At 41.4% G+C, this 14,092-nt stretch overlaps 1 protein-coding gene across 4 annotated transcripts in view; it reads left to right on the top strand.

The window, feature by feature from the left end:
* The window catches only part of Dis3l2 (DIS3 like 3'-5' exoribonuclease 2), a 328,490-nt gene that overhangs the window by 26,766 nt on the left and 287,632 nt on the right, over positions 1-14,092 (top strand). For all 4 annotated transcript variants that reach the window (XM_075951632.1, XM_075951634.1, XM_075951630.1 and 1 more), the window contains exons 2-3: positions 5,996-6,143; positions 6,890-7,047. In XM_075951632.1, the coding sequence (XP_075807747.1) occupies positions 6,092-6,143; positions 6,890-7,047 (210 nt within the window). In that variant the 5' untranslated portion in view covers positions 5,996-6,091. The remainder of the gene's footprint in view (positions 1-5,995; positions 6,144-6,889; positions 7,048-14,092) is intronic.

Raw genomic sequence — 14,092 nt, 5'->3', positions numbered from 1 at the left:
CCTATGAGCCATGCTTAATTGATTCTGTGGGTTATAATCTCCTGGTTTCCTTGATCGCTCTGGCTCCTTCCTACAGTCCTTCCTCCCCCACTTCTGCAGGGTTCCCCTGGCTCTGCCTAACATTTGCTGTGGGGCTCTGCTGCATCTGCTCCCATCAGTTGCCAGGTGATACCTCTGTGATGACAAATGGGTCTAGGAGTATAGCAGACTATTATTAGTAATCATTTCATTGATTTTTCCCCCCTCTGGTGGTTTTTGGTTCTATCTTGGGTCTGTGCTGTCCAGCCTCTGGTTTCTGGCCATCCAGGCAGTGTCAGGCGTGGGCTCTCTCTTTGACATGGGCCTATTAAGGGGGGGATGTATGGATCTCCCTGGGAAGGGGAAACAATAGGTTTGGTGGGTGGACTGGAGATTGGTAAGGATGGGAATAGGAGAGATCAGGCTGGGTGGGGGAAGGGATGGAGGAAGAGGGTACTGGGAGAGACAGTTGGAATTGGGGGGGCGCCTGGGAGCCGATGTGGAAACCCAGTGCACTGGAAGTTCTCTGAACTCTATGTGAGTGATCCTAGGGCAGACTCCTAGTAATGGGGAATATGCAACCTGAACTGGCCATCTCTAGAACCAGGCAAGGCTTCCAGTGTTGGGACTGGGACACCAACCAAGCCACAATACCATCAACCTACAATCTGTGGGTGTAGCCAATCAACGATTGCTCAGCATATCTTAGTGATTATCGTGTGACTGGTCACAGGTTATGTTTTGATTCTTTGAAAGGAGGCTGTCACCCTTTGTAGGTGGTTCTTCTGAGGCTCGGGGAGTATATTTCCAAGTTCAGATGATCTACTGGTCTGCACTGGATTTTTCTTTCTGCATTTGTAAGACCTTATATTTCTGAAGTGATGAGTAGCTCTTCGTGGTATTTTCCTTCTTTCCTTCATGTTTGTGGTCATGTTTATAGTTTTATGCATGCATAGATAGATTTCCAGACCAGCAGGAGAAAGTTGATATTCTCTTCCTCTTATTTTTCCTTCTTTCTTTTTATTTCTTTCTCTTCTTCCCTTTGTATTCTGTCCATTTCCTACTATGCAGCCTCCTGAGTACTGCTGTTGATCGCAGGCACACATCTCCATGCCAAATTGGCTTCTAGCCTCCTCCTGAGCGCTTAGACTATGGGAATGTACCATCACACGTGTTCTTTCTTCATGGTTTTTTTTCTTTTTTTCTTTTTTTTTAGTATGGTTTCATGTGGGCTAGGATGGGCTTGAACTTATGTGGCAGAGGAGGACCTACCTTAAACTCTGATTCTTCTACCTCATCTTCCTGAGTGCTGGCATTACAGGAGTGCGCCACTCTCTACAGACCAGACTTTTAGGGACTTGTGGATGCTAGGTGAACACTTTATTCTGAGCTACATCTCAGCCCCTGAGAACTTCTTGTTGCCCATGTCGTTCTTTTGCTTTCCCATGTTAAACTGCTGACTCGTCTGCTTGTTCTGATTGCTGTTGTAAACTTGAGTTAGTCTTGCTATTGGTCTTACCCTAATTCTTGACTCTAGAGTCAGTGTTGTTTATTACCATCCCCATGTAGGGGATTCACTACATTCTTCTCCACACAGACTCAGTTTCCTCAGCAGTGCAACTGCAGCTTTCAGAGTGTGTCTCTTTAGTAGGAGTTCTGCTCCCCAAGAATTAGGAGTAGCTATAGGTAGTAAGAGCCTCCATCTGAAGCACCACATCCCAAACACAGGAACAGGAGATCTTCAGGAACCAGCTCTCCAGTTTGACATGTGTTTTTAATCAGTATTTAGATCTTTATATTATTTCAATAGTTTTGTACAGTTTTATTGTTTTTGTTCTGGGGGATAGTATTTGCCAAACTCCTTCTCCCACCATCTTGGTTCATTCTTTCTTCCTACATCCCTTTTCCCTCCCCCATCTCTTTCCTTCTCATTTTAAACATTCTTGATTCAAACTGAATTTTTCAGCATATACTATGGAATAGGAAGCCATTGGCTTTCTTAAGATGATGTTAAGTAACTTAATGCTGCTTGTTGATTAACCTATGTGTTTGTCACAGATTAGTAATAGATTTTTTTTGCTTTTAGTGAGATCTGTTTTACTCTCTCTCCTTTCCCAACTTTATTATTGCATTAATTTACCCTTTTCTTTTTCTTTTTACTTTTTTCAGGTCTTGCTTCTTGTCAGTTTCAGCCCTAGTTCAGCTTGTCATTAAACAAGTCTCTTTGGCTTTGCCCCTTTCTTCCCTTTGTTGCACAGTCTCAGGAACTCATCATCCTTGCTGCTCCTGAAGGATGAAGCTAGACTAATAAGAGTGAGAAAGGACAATAATTCCGGCATTTTCAGGTTCTTCAAGTGTGTCACTGGTATTTTGTGGGACCTTGCTTTTTCAAGTTTTGGTCCTAGGTTTGCTTCTTCTCATGTCCCATATTTCCTACCAGTATGTGTTTGTAAAAGTTTGTATTCTATCCCAGTTGGCTATATTCAATTCAGAGTTTTGAGCTTCTGCTGTGCTTTGTGTGTTGTGCCAGGTTTAGAGTTCAGAGGGTCTCAAGATATCACTTGATGTGCTCATGGGCTATTTTCAGATTTACTTACTCAAGTGTAGTGTCTTTTTCCCATCCCTTGTCATGCCTGCTGTTTGATAGTTACCATGTTGGTCCTGCCTGTTCATTCCAGCCCTAGCCCAACTCTTTATAGACTGGCCATGTTCATGGTGGGGTCCCCTTTCTAGGTGTTGCTGGGCATTGTATTATTGTTTATCATTCTGGAAATTGTCATGTTCCTTTAGTCTGTCAGGGCAATATTGAGGGTCTCTCCAGGGTTCATGAGCCCTCACAATGCTACAAGAAAGGTAAAGTTGTCTATTTAGATATCTTTTTCTTAGCTGTGTATTTAGTTTTTTTTTTTTCTGTAACCCGCCCAGCGGGTCAGTTATTCCAGGGTTGTAACCCGCCTAGCGGGTAAGATATTCCAGGGTCCCGAAGAGGCGCTATCTGAAAAGACATGGGCGGGAAAGAGGAACGAGGCCAAGCAGAGTTCTTGTCAAGGCCTCCATTTATTAGTGTAATGGCAGCAGCTTATATAGCCCTTGGATGAGGAATTTGGCTTGGGATGGGGGCAGGGGCATGGCAAGGGCAGGAAGGTTATAGATTTCTGGCTTATTCTTGCAGTTTTGTTGCCTTAATTCTGAATTCTCTTCCTGCTCTTTGCTGACTTTTTAAAAATGTGGTTTCTCTGAATGATTCTGCTCCACTTGCTGTTCTTCCTGTTTGTTCATGGAAACACACACATCTGTTTATGTACGGAATGCGGCTGCTCAGGCCTGCCTTCTAGGCACTGCAGGAGCCACTGGGATGCAGTGATGAACCCAACCAAACATATTTGTTCTTCTCAGGTGTCTGTACTGAAGTCCAGATGCTGCTGATCTGGGGATATTTGTATTGATCTCTGTATCCCACTTCCTTTAACTGGCAGTATCTCTGCTTAATTCTGAATTCCTCATTGTGTCAGGATTGATATATATATATATATATATATATATATATATATATATATATATATATATATAGGAGCTGGTCTTAGTTAGTGGTCTATTGCTGTGAAGAGATACCATGACCACAGCAACTTATATAATATAAAGCATTTAAATAGGGACTTACTTAAAATTTCAGAGGTTTAGTCTGTTGTCATCATGGCAGGGAGCATGGTGTTGCAAGGGCATGTGCTGGAGCTACAGTAGGCAGAGAAAGAGAGAGATACTTGGCCTGGCATGACCTTTTGAAACCTCAACCCACCTCCAGTGACACACTTTATCCAGTAAGGCCACACCTATTAATCCTTCTAATTCATCAAAGAGTTCTACTCCCTGGTAACAAAGTATTCAAATATGTGAACCTATGGGGCCATTCTTATTCACATCATCACAGAGCCCTTCTCAGTTCTGTCTCTTGGTTTTTTGATTAACAATTTGCATCAGCCTCTTGTCCAACCTGAAACAGCTGTTGTGCTCATACTCTCTATTCGGAACAAATTCTGATCACAAATTTTTCTTTGGAAAGTTTTCTCATTAGCGGACTCCGTTAGTTTTTTTCTGTGTCTTTATTTTTATGTTTTTGTTGTTTGTTTTGTTGTTGTTATTGTTATATTTTCTACTTCTTCCTCTTTGTGTTTGTAACACTGCTCTAACTGATTTGTCAGGAGTGCTCAGTCCCTGCCCAGGGCTGCAGGGCCTGTATTTCTGCTTCATGGGAAGGTAAAGGTTACTTGGTTGTCCCTCATCTTACTCCCTTCTCTGCTGCAGTGGAACCTTGTTATCCATTCTTGAGCATGTTGGGTTGCCATCTTTATATAATAGCTAGGGAATGTCTCTCTATAGATGATGTTCCACTTTCCTAGTATTTGTTGAATTATTCCACATGGACATGTAGTACCCCAAATAGAAGTCATCATATTTTCTAATACTAGACTAGCCCTAACTCCCAGTCTCATGATTAGGAACCTACTCAGTTTCCATTCTGGTTGTGCTTCAGGTCCTCCTGGTTGCCAGGTGAGTTAGACAGAACAATGGAGGACCGTGTCAGAGGCCTCTGTTGTCAGTGTCCACTAGGATTACTGCAGTACTAGCCCTTCATGTTGTCCTGCCTCATCTGTTTCTCCATGGGGTGCAGGTGCTTGTCTCTGTTCCATTCAGTTCTGCCTTCTGTGCCAAGATGGCTTTTCCTAAAACAACTTCGGTCTATTGTTCTCTCTTGTTCATTCAAGCTTCAGAAACTCCCTAGTGCCTTTGAAAAACCCGGCTTGTTTTCTAGACCTTCCAACTTGTTTTAATTTCCTTGCTACTGCCTTCCTCCATATAGGCAGGACTCTAGCCAAATGGAATTAATGTTGCAAGAATCTGCCTGTGGTTTTCTGTTTGCCTCCTGATTTTTGTTTCCCTTTGCCAGAAGTATGCTTTCCTCACATCTTAATGTCTTAGTTATTTCTTTAAAAATTTCCCAGAGTTCTCTACACAGTTATCTATATTTTGGAAATCATGGTGCTAATATACTTCTCTATGTATATTGCTATGCCCATGTGACTTTTTAACCCTGATGACCTTTATCTTTGAATTTGCTAACTATTGTGTATCACACGTATTTGTGTAATCAATGAGAGAATGAGTGCATTTGTGCACACCCCCCGACAGCCTAGACTCTAATTGTTCTTTTTTTATTCCCTTTTTGTTTCTATGAGGACATCTCTTTTGTTTCTTCCTTGTATTTGGGTTAACTTTATTTTTCAATCACTTCACGCAGCCCTAAGTGGCCTGTTACTTTTATCTTTGTTGCTTTCTCTTCTCTGAGTTAATAACAGTTTTAGTCTAAAGAAAACTTTGGTCATTTGATAAGGGTTGTATGAGGGAAATTTGAGGAATAGAAGACATTGTTCGAAAATGATTTCTTGGTCTATTTTGTGGAGAAGTGGTTGCCTAGCAGGGCTTGGTAGTTTGCAAATATGGATTTAACTCCAGGACTGGTGGCCAGCTGGTAGAGATGAAAAAGTAGAAGTTGTGGTGGAGTGTTCATTATCCAGGTGGTGACCAAGGTCCAGCAGCAGAGTCACATATTCTTAGGTTTTCAACCAATGCTTATTCTATTGCAGCTCTTAGATTCCAGATCTTTTTTAAAATCATCGTTAAACCCATTTCCTCTTGTGTGTGCATCTCACAAGCTAAATAGAGTTGCCTATTTTCTTATTTCTACTTCATTGCCCCCTTACTGGAAACTCCTTAGATGAAGTGCTCCAAAGGGCAGCGTAGTGTACCTGCAAGGGTGAAGACCTCGGCTAGAAACGCAGCACAGATGGTATGTGACACCGGGCCCAGGAGAGTACCACGTGGTCTTTGCCACCTAAGTGCCCCTCAGTACTACATTTCCAAGGGGCCAAAGGAAACCACAGCTCAATGCTCTCCAATCACCAGTTTCTTTTTATTTTAGCTCGTGACAACTGAGCTGCTCAAGGAGGGAAGAACTCTGAGCTGAATAGTAGTGGGTTCCTGGATCTGGAAAGAAGAGGCCACCTTGGAACCAGTAATGAACCATCCTGACTACAAGCTGAACCTTCGGCCCCCCGGGACCCCTAGAGGTATCAAAAAGAGAATGGAGCTTGCCTTGGCAACTGGAGACTTGAAATATAAATGGACTGGGTATGGAGGTGGAGGGAATTCTTTCTACTGAGGGAGACTAATTCTTTTAATGAACTGTTAAATATTCTCTGGTGTTATTTATTCTAGAACTAGGTATGCTCTTATTGTTTCAGTTGATTGTTGTACAGTCATTTTATTCCCTCCAGAAATGGGACAGTCTTTTAACACTTCCTATTTTTAAAGGTTTTGTATCTACAAATAGCAAAGCATACCAGACCTGTTACTTAGATTTTGCTTCCTGCACAGAGCAATGCTCACTTAGACTAAGATCTTATTTATTTAATAAGGTCTGTTTTGTTTTGTTTTTGTTTTTGTTTTTTGGCTTTTCAAGGCAGGGTTTTCTGTAGCTTTGGAGCCTGTCCTGGAACCAGCTCTTGTAGATCAGGCTGGCCTTGAACCCACAGAGATCCGCCTACCTCTGCCCCTCGAGTGCTGGGATTAAAGTCATGTGCCACCACCTGGCTAAGGTCTGTTTTATTTAAGCTGTTTTACCCATTCTTCTCTTTTGTGACTGTGTGAAATCATCACTGGAAAGGTTCATTCTCTGGTGGCCTTCATAGATAACAGGAGCAACAACAAAAGTACTGAAGACGCAGTATCTTAAAAGAAAATAGAAAAATAGAGTTAAAAGAAAAATAGAGGTGTTTAACTGAGGAAACGGTTGATTGTTGCTTCATGTTTCTAGGTGTGTCCTCTGTGGTTGGCCCGCATGGTGCTGGTGCTTCGCCAGGTGACAAAAAGTCAAAGAACAAGTCCATGCGAGGGAAGAAAAAGAGCATATTTGAACCCTACATGTCCAAGGAGGATGTTTCAGAAGGCTTGAAGAGGGGAACACTTATCCAGGTGCTTAAAACCTGCAGGTTATTTATCCCTGAATATATAGAATGAAAGCAGTCTTGTTTATTAATCTTTTCCCTGTCCTAAGTTGTGTGCTTTGACATAGTGCAGGTTTTTGCTTCTTAGACGTATATAGTATGTGTTGAGGTGGAAAGTACCACTAGACTCTTGTAGGCAAACTTCGAGATGTGAGAAGAGAGAACCTTTGTAGCTTGTGTCAGTGTTGCTTAGGAATTTCATATTGTGAGAGATCTATGTGAGCCAGGTTGGGGATTGATGCAGTTGAGCAAATAAATATAAGAAAATGACCTTTCCAAATGAAATAACCTATGTAAACTGCTCAGACAGGAATGGGAAGTGGGGTTGGACTATACCAAACATTGGATTGTTCAGTGTGCCTGAAGCAAAAGAATACTGAATGACTGAGAAAAGTGGGTAAAGTCGTAGAGGAGACAGGAAACAGTATGTACTGAATGCTTTGTAGTTTGCATAATCTGTTCACAGGCTGTTGACTGGTATGGCTGAACAGATGTTCATTGAGCATCCATCTTTGAGCCAGTAATACTTCTTGTTAGGAGAGTACTACAGAGGAACTTGTGAAACAGTGTGGGATAAGACAGCTTAGGTTTCCTTGGGTATGATATCCAAGGCAGCTAGTAGGTAACAAGGCTGGAGAAGGAAACAGGGCCATGCCTTCTTTGAATTAGGCATGTTTTATAATTCTTGAATAGATATACTATCACGTGGTAACTGACTCATGTAAAATTATTGAATGAAGGCTGGGGAGATGGCTGTCAGTAAAGTGCTTACCACACAAGCATGAGGATCTGAGTTTGGTCCCTAGCATTCACATAAAAGCTGGGAGCAAGCTGGGCGGTGGTGGCGCACGCCTTTAATCCCAGCACTTGGGAGGCAGAGGCAGGCAGATCTCTGTGAGTTCGAGACCAGCCTGGTCTACAAGAGCTAGTTCCAGGACAGGCTCCAAAACTACAGAGAAACCCTGTCACGAAAAACCAAAAAAAAAAAAAAAAAAAGCTGGGAGCAGTGGTGGGCATTTATAATCTGAGGACAGAGGAGGCAGAGACAGAATAATTTCTGAGACTATATATATATGTGTATATATATATATATATATATATATATATATATATATACACACACACACACACACACACACACACTAACTGAATAAAGATCAAGACACTACCTTTTGAAGAAGAGTAAAGAGAACTTCAGTTGTTAGAACTTGAGAGAAAAATAGCTTAGGATTTTGATTATAGATGTACACTTTTATGAAATAGGGTTATAACAGTCTTCTGTAATAGTATTAGTTTTTGCTTCCTTTTAATTTTTGCATTTGAAGTGACTTTTTGCTGGCATTAACACAAAATAAAAGATCTGATCAATATAATAGCTCATATTCCCAGGAGTTTGTAAGTGATCCCTCCTGGCCTATGACATCATAAGCCTCCACAGCCAGAGGCCCTCTCTGCCTCCACCCCCCACATATGAGAACAGTTGTTCTTTGCAGATGGGGTAAGGAATGGGTTCCAGATATGAGGTCACCATGAGAAATATACAACATTGTAAATAAGATTTTCATAGGCAGAGAAACAGAGTACATCTGCTTTTGTATATAAACTTTCTGTGTGTAGTTGTCTGAGTAAGGTAAAAAGCTAGACAAGAAGTGATATTTTAATGCCATTGGAGAAAATTAAGCATTTCAGATATATTTAGAAACATCTGTCAACTTTTGTATGTCAGGGCTTCCTTTTCCCCATCAAGAGAAAAGTCTTTTATTGATAGTTAGGGATCTTAAAAATTAGTAGAATAAAGCGTGGTGGCAGTGGCACATGCTTTTAATCCCAGCACTTGGGAGGCAGAGACGGGCAGTTCTTTGTGAGTTTGAGGCCAGCCTGGTCTACGGAGCAAGCTCCAAGACAGGCTCCAAAACTACAGAGACCCTGCTTTGAAAAAAAAATTATAGAATAATATAGTGTTAGTTAATGCCATGATAAACAATTGAGATTTCCTTGTTTTGTAGGAAAGGTCACCACAGTGGTCAAAGAAACTTATTTTTGTATTTGGAAATGAATAACAATAAAACATGATTCTGTAATGTAGTTTTCTTAATAAACAGGTTCTCACATCAGTGTATCATTACTCTGCACATAGGTACAGTATTGGTTGGTTGTTATGGGAGACGCTGTGAGAGATGAGAGCATGATTGACGTGTCTGGAAGGGGAGCAGTTTAAGGGTGTAACCAAAGCGACATGGGCAGGGAGATGGTAGAATTGGGTCTTTCAGAATCTAGGTGATGCGTTGACTAGTGGAAGTCCAGAATGAGCTCCCAGAGCTACTGGAGGCATGATGTCAGGATTCTTTCTAGAATAGAATATTGGTGAGATGTTGTGGTGGACCACTGAAAAACCCTATTCAAGAAAGACAGAGGACATAATGTTCTCATTTCTAGGAATTTCACTCTTTGTTAAGATTGAGGTTAGGAGGCTAGAGAGTTGGCTTATAGTTTTAGGAGCACTGGTTTCTCTTCCAAAGGACCCAGGTTCAATTCCAGCACTAATATAGTGACTCACAACAGTCTAATTCCAGACTCAGAGGATCTGCCCTCTTTTGGCTTCTGAAGACATGACATGCACATGGTGTACAGAAATACAGTCAAAATTTTCACACATATAAAGGGAAAGAAGATTGAGGCTGCTTGGGTGTGTATTAAAGAAGAGAACAGTAGCGGTAACATTGTGAGGGAAGGAATACCTAAGAAGAGAGGTGGCATTCAGAGCTATAATGCCAGGGACAAAGGGAGAATTTCAACTTTGCAGACATTAGGTAATTAATGAAATTAAGAACCATTTCTTGATAGCCTAGGGATTGTCAAGCATTTGGGAATGAGCACTAGAAAAGTCACTAGAGAGGTAGGCAAAAATAACTGTAGTAATAACAGAAATGATGGGGCTGGATCGTTGCTCAGAGAGAAAGATGAGAGAGAATAGATGGAAGCCATTGCACATAGTGTGGCTAGGGAAGGCTTCTTAACCCATAGGTGAGACCTGAAGGGCAAGAATGAGCCAGCCATTTTTAGCCTTCAGAAAATATTATAGATAGAGAGATCAGCGAGTGGAAGAACGGCAAGTAAAAGACTTGATGTTTTTGGTGATCAAGAAAGAAGCAGCCTTTTGAGACATATGGGAGCAAAGGGAGAGTTAGGCAGCAGCCAAATCATTTAGGGTCGCAGACTGTGTTAGGAACTTGGATTTCATTCAAAGAACAATGGGAAGTCACTACAGGGTATTGAGTAGGAAGAACACAGTCCGTTTCATGTCTTAAAAATGTCTCTGTTGTGAGATGAATAGACTTGAATAGAAGCTGGGAGTTCACTTAGAAAGCCATTGAAATCCACTAGATAAGAAAATATGGAGACATGAAAAGAGAGAACAGGTGGTGGCAGCGAGGAGAGAAGTGGGTGACTGGAGCTGGAGCTGACACAGCATACTGATGATGAGATGTTCACAGGAAGGCAGAGCAGGAAATCCAGGAGGATTCCGAAGCACCTGAGTGCCTGATCTTGCTGCTAGTCAGCTAAGGAAGTCAGAATTGGAAATGTGCTGCTTTTGGGGATGTGTAAATGTGTGATGAGGCCCTGGTGATGACTGTAGCCAAGAGGCGGTTACCTCCTCAGTGCCTCAGTCACCTCATCTGTAATAAATGAAGTAAGTAGTATCTGTGTCATAGCTGTGGGACTTAAATTAGTTCATAACTAATTTAACTTAATTGAATTTAAATTAGCTAATTTAAATTAGTTCATTAGCTCTTAAAAGTACATGACCAATATTCTACCCATGTAAGTAGTATTTGACGTTGTAATTACTGTCATAGGAACATCTGTAATTTAACTGAGGTGTTTGCTGTCCTGTGTTTGAGTACTATCTGCAGTTGTACGTCTTAGGATTATTTTTTAAGAAAATCTGTGAACATATTTTTTATTTGTGAAATTCCTTAGTTTTAAGTGTTTCAGGCACTCTGTAAGCCAGCTAAAATGTATCTGTGACTGCCAAGTAAGACTAATTAGACCATTGTGTGTTATTTTTCTGTAGTGCTATTTTGGTCCTTGGGTATAGGTAAGGAGAAGACAAATAGTTGGAGTCACTTGAGAGGTAGGCCTTATTGATTGTGTATAAGAGGAAATGGGGACCCAAGGTTTGTGAAGCTAAGGGATAATGGCAAGGAATAATAGCAGGTAAAGACTACTAGTTGGTCAGGCAGTGGTGGCACATGTCTTTAATCCCAGCACTTGGGAGGCAGAGGCAGGCAAATCTCTGTGAGTTCTAGTTCTAGTTCTAGGACAGCCAGAGTCAGAGCTATTATACAGAGAAACCCTGTCTTGATAAACCAAAAAAAAAAAAAAAAAAAAAAAAAAAAGCTACTAGTTAGTTGGCCAAGGAGGGGAGTAACCATAGTAGGCTATTGGAGGTCTTGGTGATACTGACCTATTATTTGGAATTCTTATGGTAAGTGAGATGGAAGTATAGAAGACTGCAGTTAGAAAGGATGATACTAGATGATACTAGCTTCTTGTGTTTGAAGTAATTTGATAGTAGGGTATAGTCGGTGGAAATGGTAGCTGGATGGATGGAGACAAAGGTACCTTGAGTGATTTGGTTATTGATGTGGATTTGAAGCTCCTAAATGTTTATAGGGATTGGGATAGAAGGGAAGACAGTGACATTTGAGTCAAAAGATTAATGAATTAGTGCTGCAATCAGGAAGTGAGAAGGAGAAGGTAGCTGTACCAAGTCTATGGCATGAACTTCAAAAGGGTTTTTGAGAAGGAATATAGGAACAAACTAATTTTAAATCCAAATTATGTGAAAACAGTCCTCACCATCTTTGAGATGTTCTCTTTGTCAGCACCCAAAGGAACCAATGACATCAGGGCAGAGCCAGGATCTGAACGGGTGAGAAGTTGCAGTAAGATTCAGAACAGGATGGGAAGTACATGATCCTCCTTATAGGTCAAGATCCAGGCTAGGAAAAGTTTAAAAAGAGGAAAGATAGGGAATTATGGAAAGACAGAATTGCTGGCTTCAGCCTCCTGGGTGAGACGTCCTCTGCTGGATGACTCTTTGACCTGGTGGACTATTTCTTGACAGACTTTACTCTTAACTTCTTCTTTCAGGCTGTAGGGAACAACTCTGGTCTGCTGAGGACCTGGTTGGAGTTGCCTGTTTCTACGTGTGATCTGTTCTCTCTGGGATCTGTTCTTGACATCCGGTTCTTAAGCCAAATTTCTAAATGTCGATCTAACACAAAGCGTCTACCCTCTCCTCTATGCTTTCATCTTTTGGGAGGTTTGGGATAGAGAATCAATCAAGAGCTTTCTGGTGCTTTTAATATGTTTTCTTTTAAGTAGAGCCTAAATGCAGACCTGAACAACCTGTGTCTCTCCCATGAGCCCAGCCTTGGCTTCTCTTAGTGTTCTACAATTAAAGGCATACTCAAACCAAGAGCTTAACCCTTCACTGAACTGAAAGGGAGATGATAGATGAATAGGAGTTAAAAAAGTGGTTAGAAAAGGGTGTCTAGAATCAGAAAAGGAAATGCTTAAAAATCCTGTTTTAGTTCATTGCAGCCTTCCCCTAAGATTGTCTATTTCTCCCTTCTGTAGTCTCATCATCGTACATAGCGCCTGCTAAGCTGTTGTCAGGAAATATTTGTTGAGTGTATGAGTACTTAGAAAAAACTGTAAGAATTTTTCCTTTTCCTTCATGAAGAAACAATTCTTTAGAAGTGAATTTGCTTCAGCACTTTAAACAAGAAAGACTGGGCTAGCTTGTCAGCCATAACTCCTGGCCCCTTGTTCTGTAACTCTAAGCAGAGTTCTGGCAGGATGTGGAAGAGTGAGTGTGGACCTCTTGCCTACTCTTGCTAACACTACACCTCTACTGTCCTTCCCTCTGGTTCACCTTCACCGTTTGCTCTTGCATTAGGACTCAAGAGCATCTCCTGAGCCCTTCGTGGTGCCCTGGCTGAAAGTATGCTGCAGCTGTAACTTCACAGCACTCCACACCTTCTCTTTCTCAGGGGTCAAGCTTAGTTCTTATTCAGCACTCGATGTGGTCTGTTTCAAGTTTTGACTATAATCACTGTTTGACAAATCTTTAAGGACTGAGTTTTCATTTGTGATAGTCTGATTTGTATGTCAGAATGTGTACCATGGCCTGGAAATTTGTAATTTAAACACCAGTGAAAGAAAGAAACTATTTTCCATTTAATTTTATACCTTCACCTATCTTGTGAACGATGTGCCTTTGAGTCGTTCACTTTAGTGGGAAATGCTATTCACACTTTCTTAAGTCGTCCTTTGAGTCGTGTTGTTAGGGAAACAGCTTCTTCCCTCCACATGTCCCAGTGGCCTGTGAGTGCAGCTGGAATCTGGCGAGGTTATGGCTTCCTGAAAAGACCCACAGCGCTGAGCTGCTGTTGAGGACTGTCCCCAGCTGCACCCCAGTACATAAATAAAAGTGGACCTTGACTTGGTGCTGGAATCATAGGAAGTTGAAGGCAGACTGGGTGGCCTAGCTGTGGGAGCTAGCTAGCATTGCCATTTGCATTAAGAGCTGGTTCTGAACTATTTTGAATTATTAACTTGTTCGGTTCTGCATCATAGTAAAACATGCACATCCATTTCCTTGAGGCCAAGTATCTAGTTAGAAACCAAGTTGAAAAATAGCTCCAGAAACATCCATTGTGCAGAGGTCATGGAACTGAGAGAGCAAAAGGACGGCTAATGTGAGACATGATCTCCACAAAGCCTTATTAAAGTCAATGTTAATGTGAAGTCCAGTACTTGTCATTTCCTGGTCTGTGCCAAGTGCTGCTGTTTCTTACCTTTGCCCATCACAGCAAGGTGTCAGTTTGAGCTTTCAGTGTTTGAACCTGGTGTCTCACACACCAACCTCAATCAGTTTTCATGCATTTAACCCATAGTTCTCATGTAACTAACTTGTTTTCTGAATCAGACTGTTTAAGAAC

The sequence above is a fragment of the Microtus pennsylvanicus genome, chromosome 17 (genome assembly GCF_037038515.1).
Source record: "Microtus pennsylvanicus isolate mMicPen1 chromosome 17, mMicPen1.hap1, whole genome shotgun sequence".
In the NCBI taxonomy this organism is placed as follows: domain Eukaryota; kingdom Metazoa; phylum Chordata; class Mammalia; order Rodentia; family Cricetidae; genus Microtus; species Microtus pennsylvanicus.
This window is presented reverse-complemented; position numbering and strand designations above follow the sequence as displayed.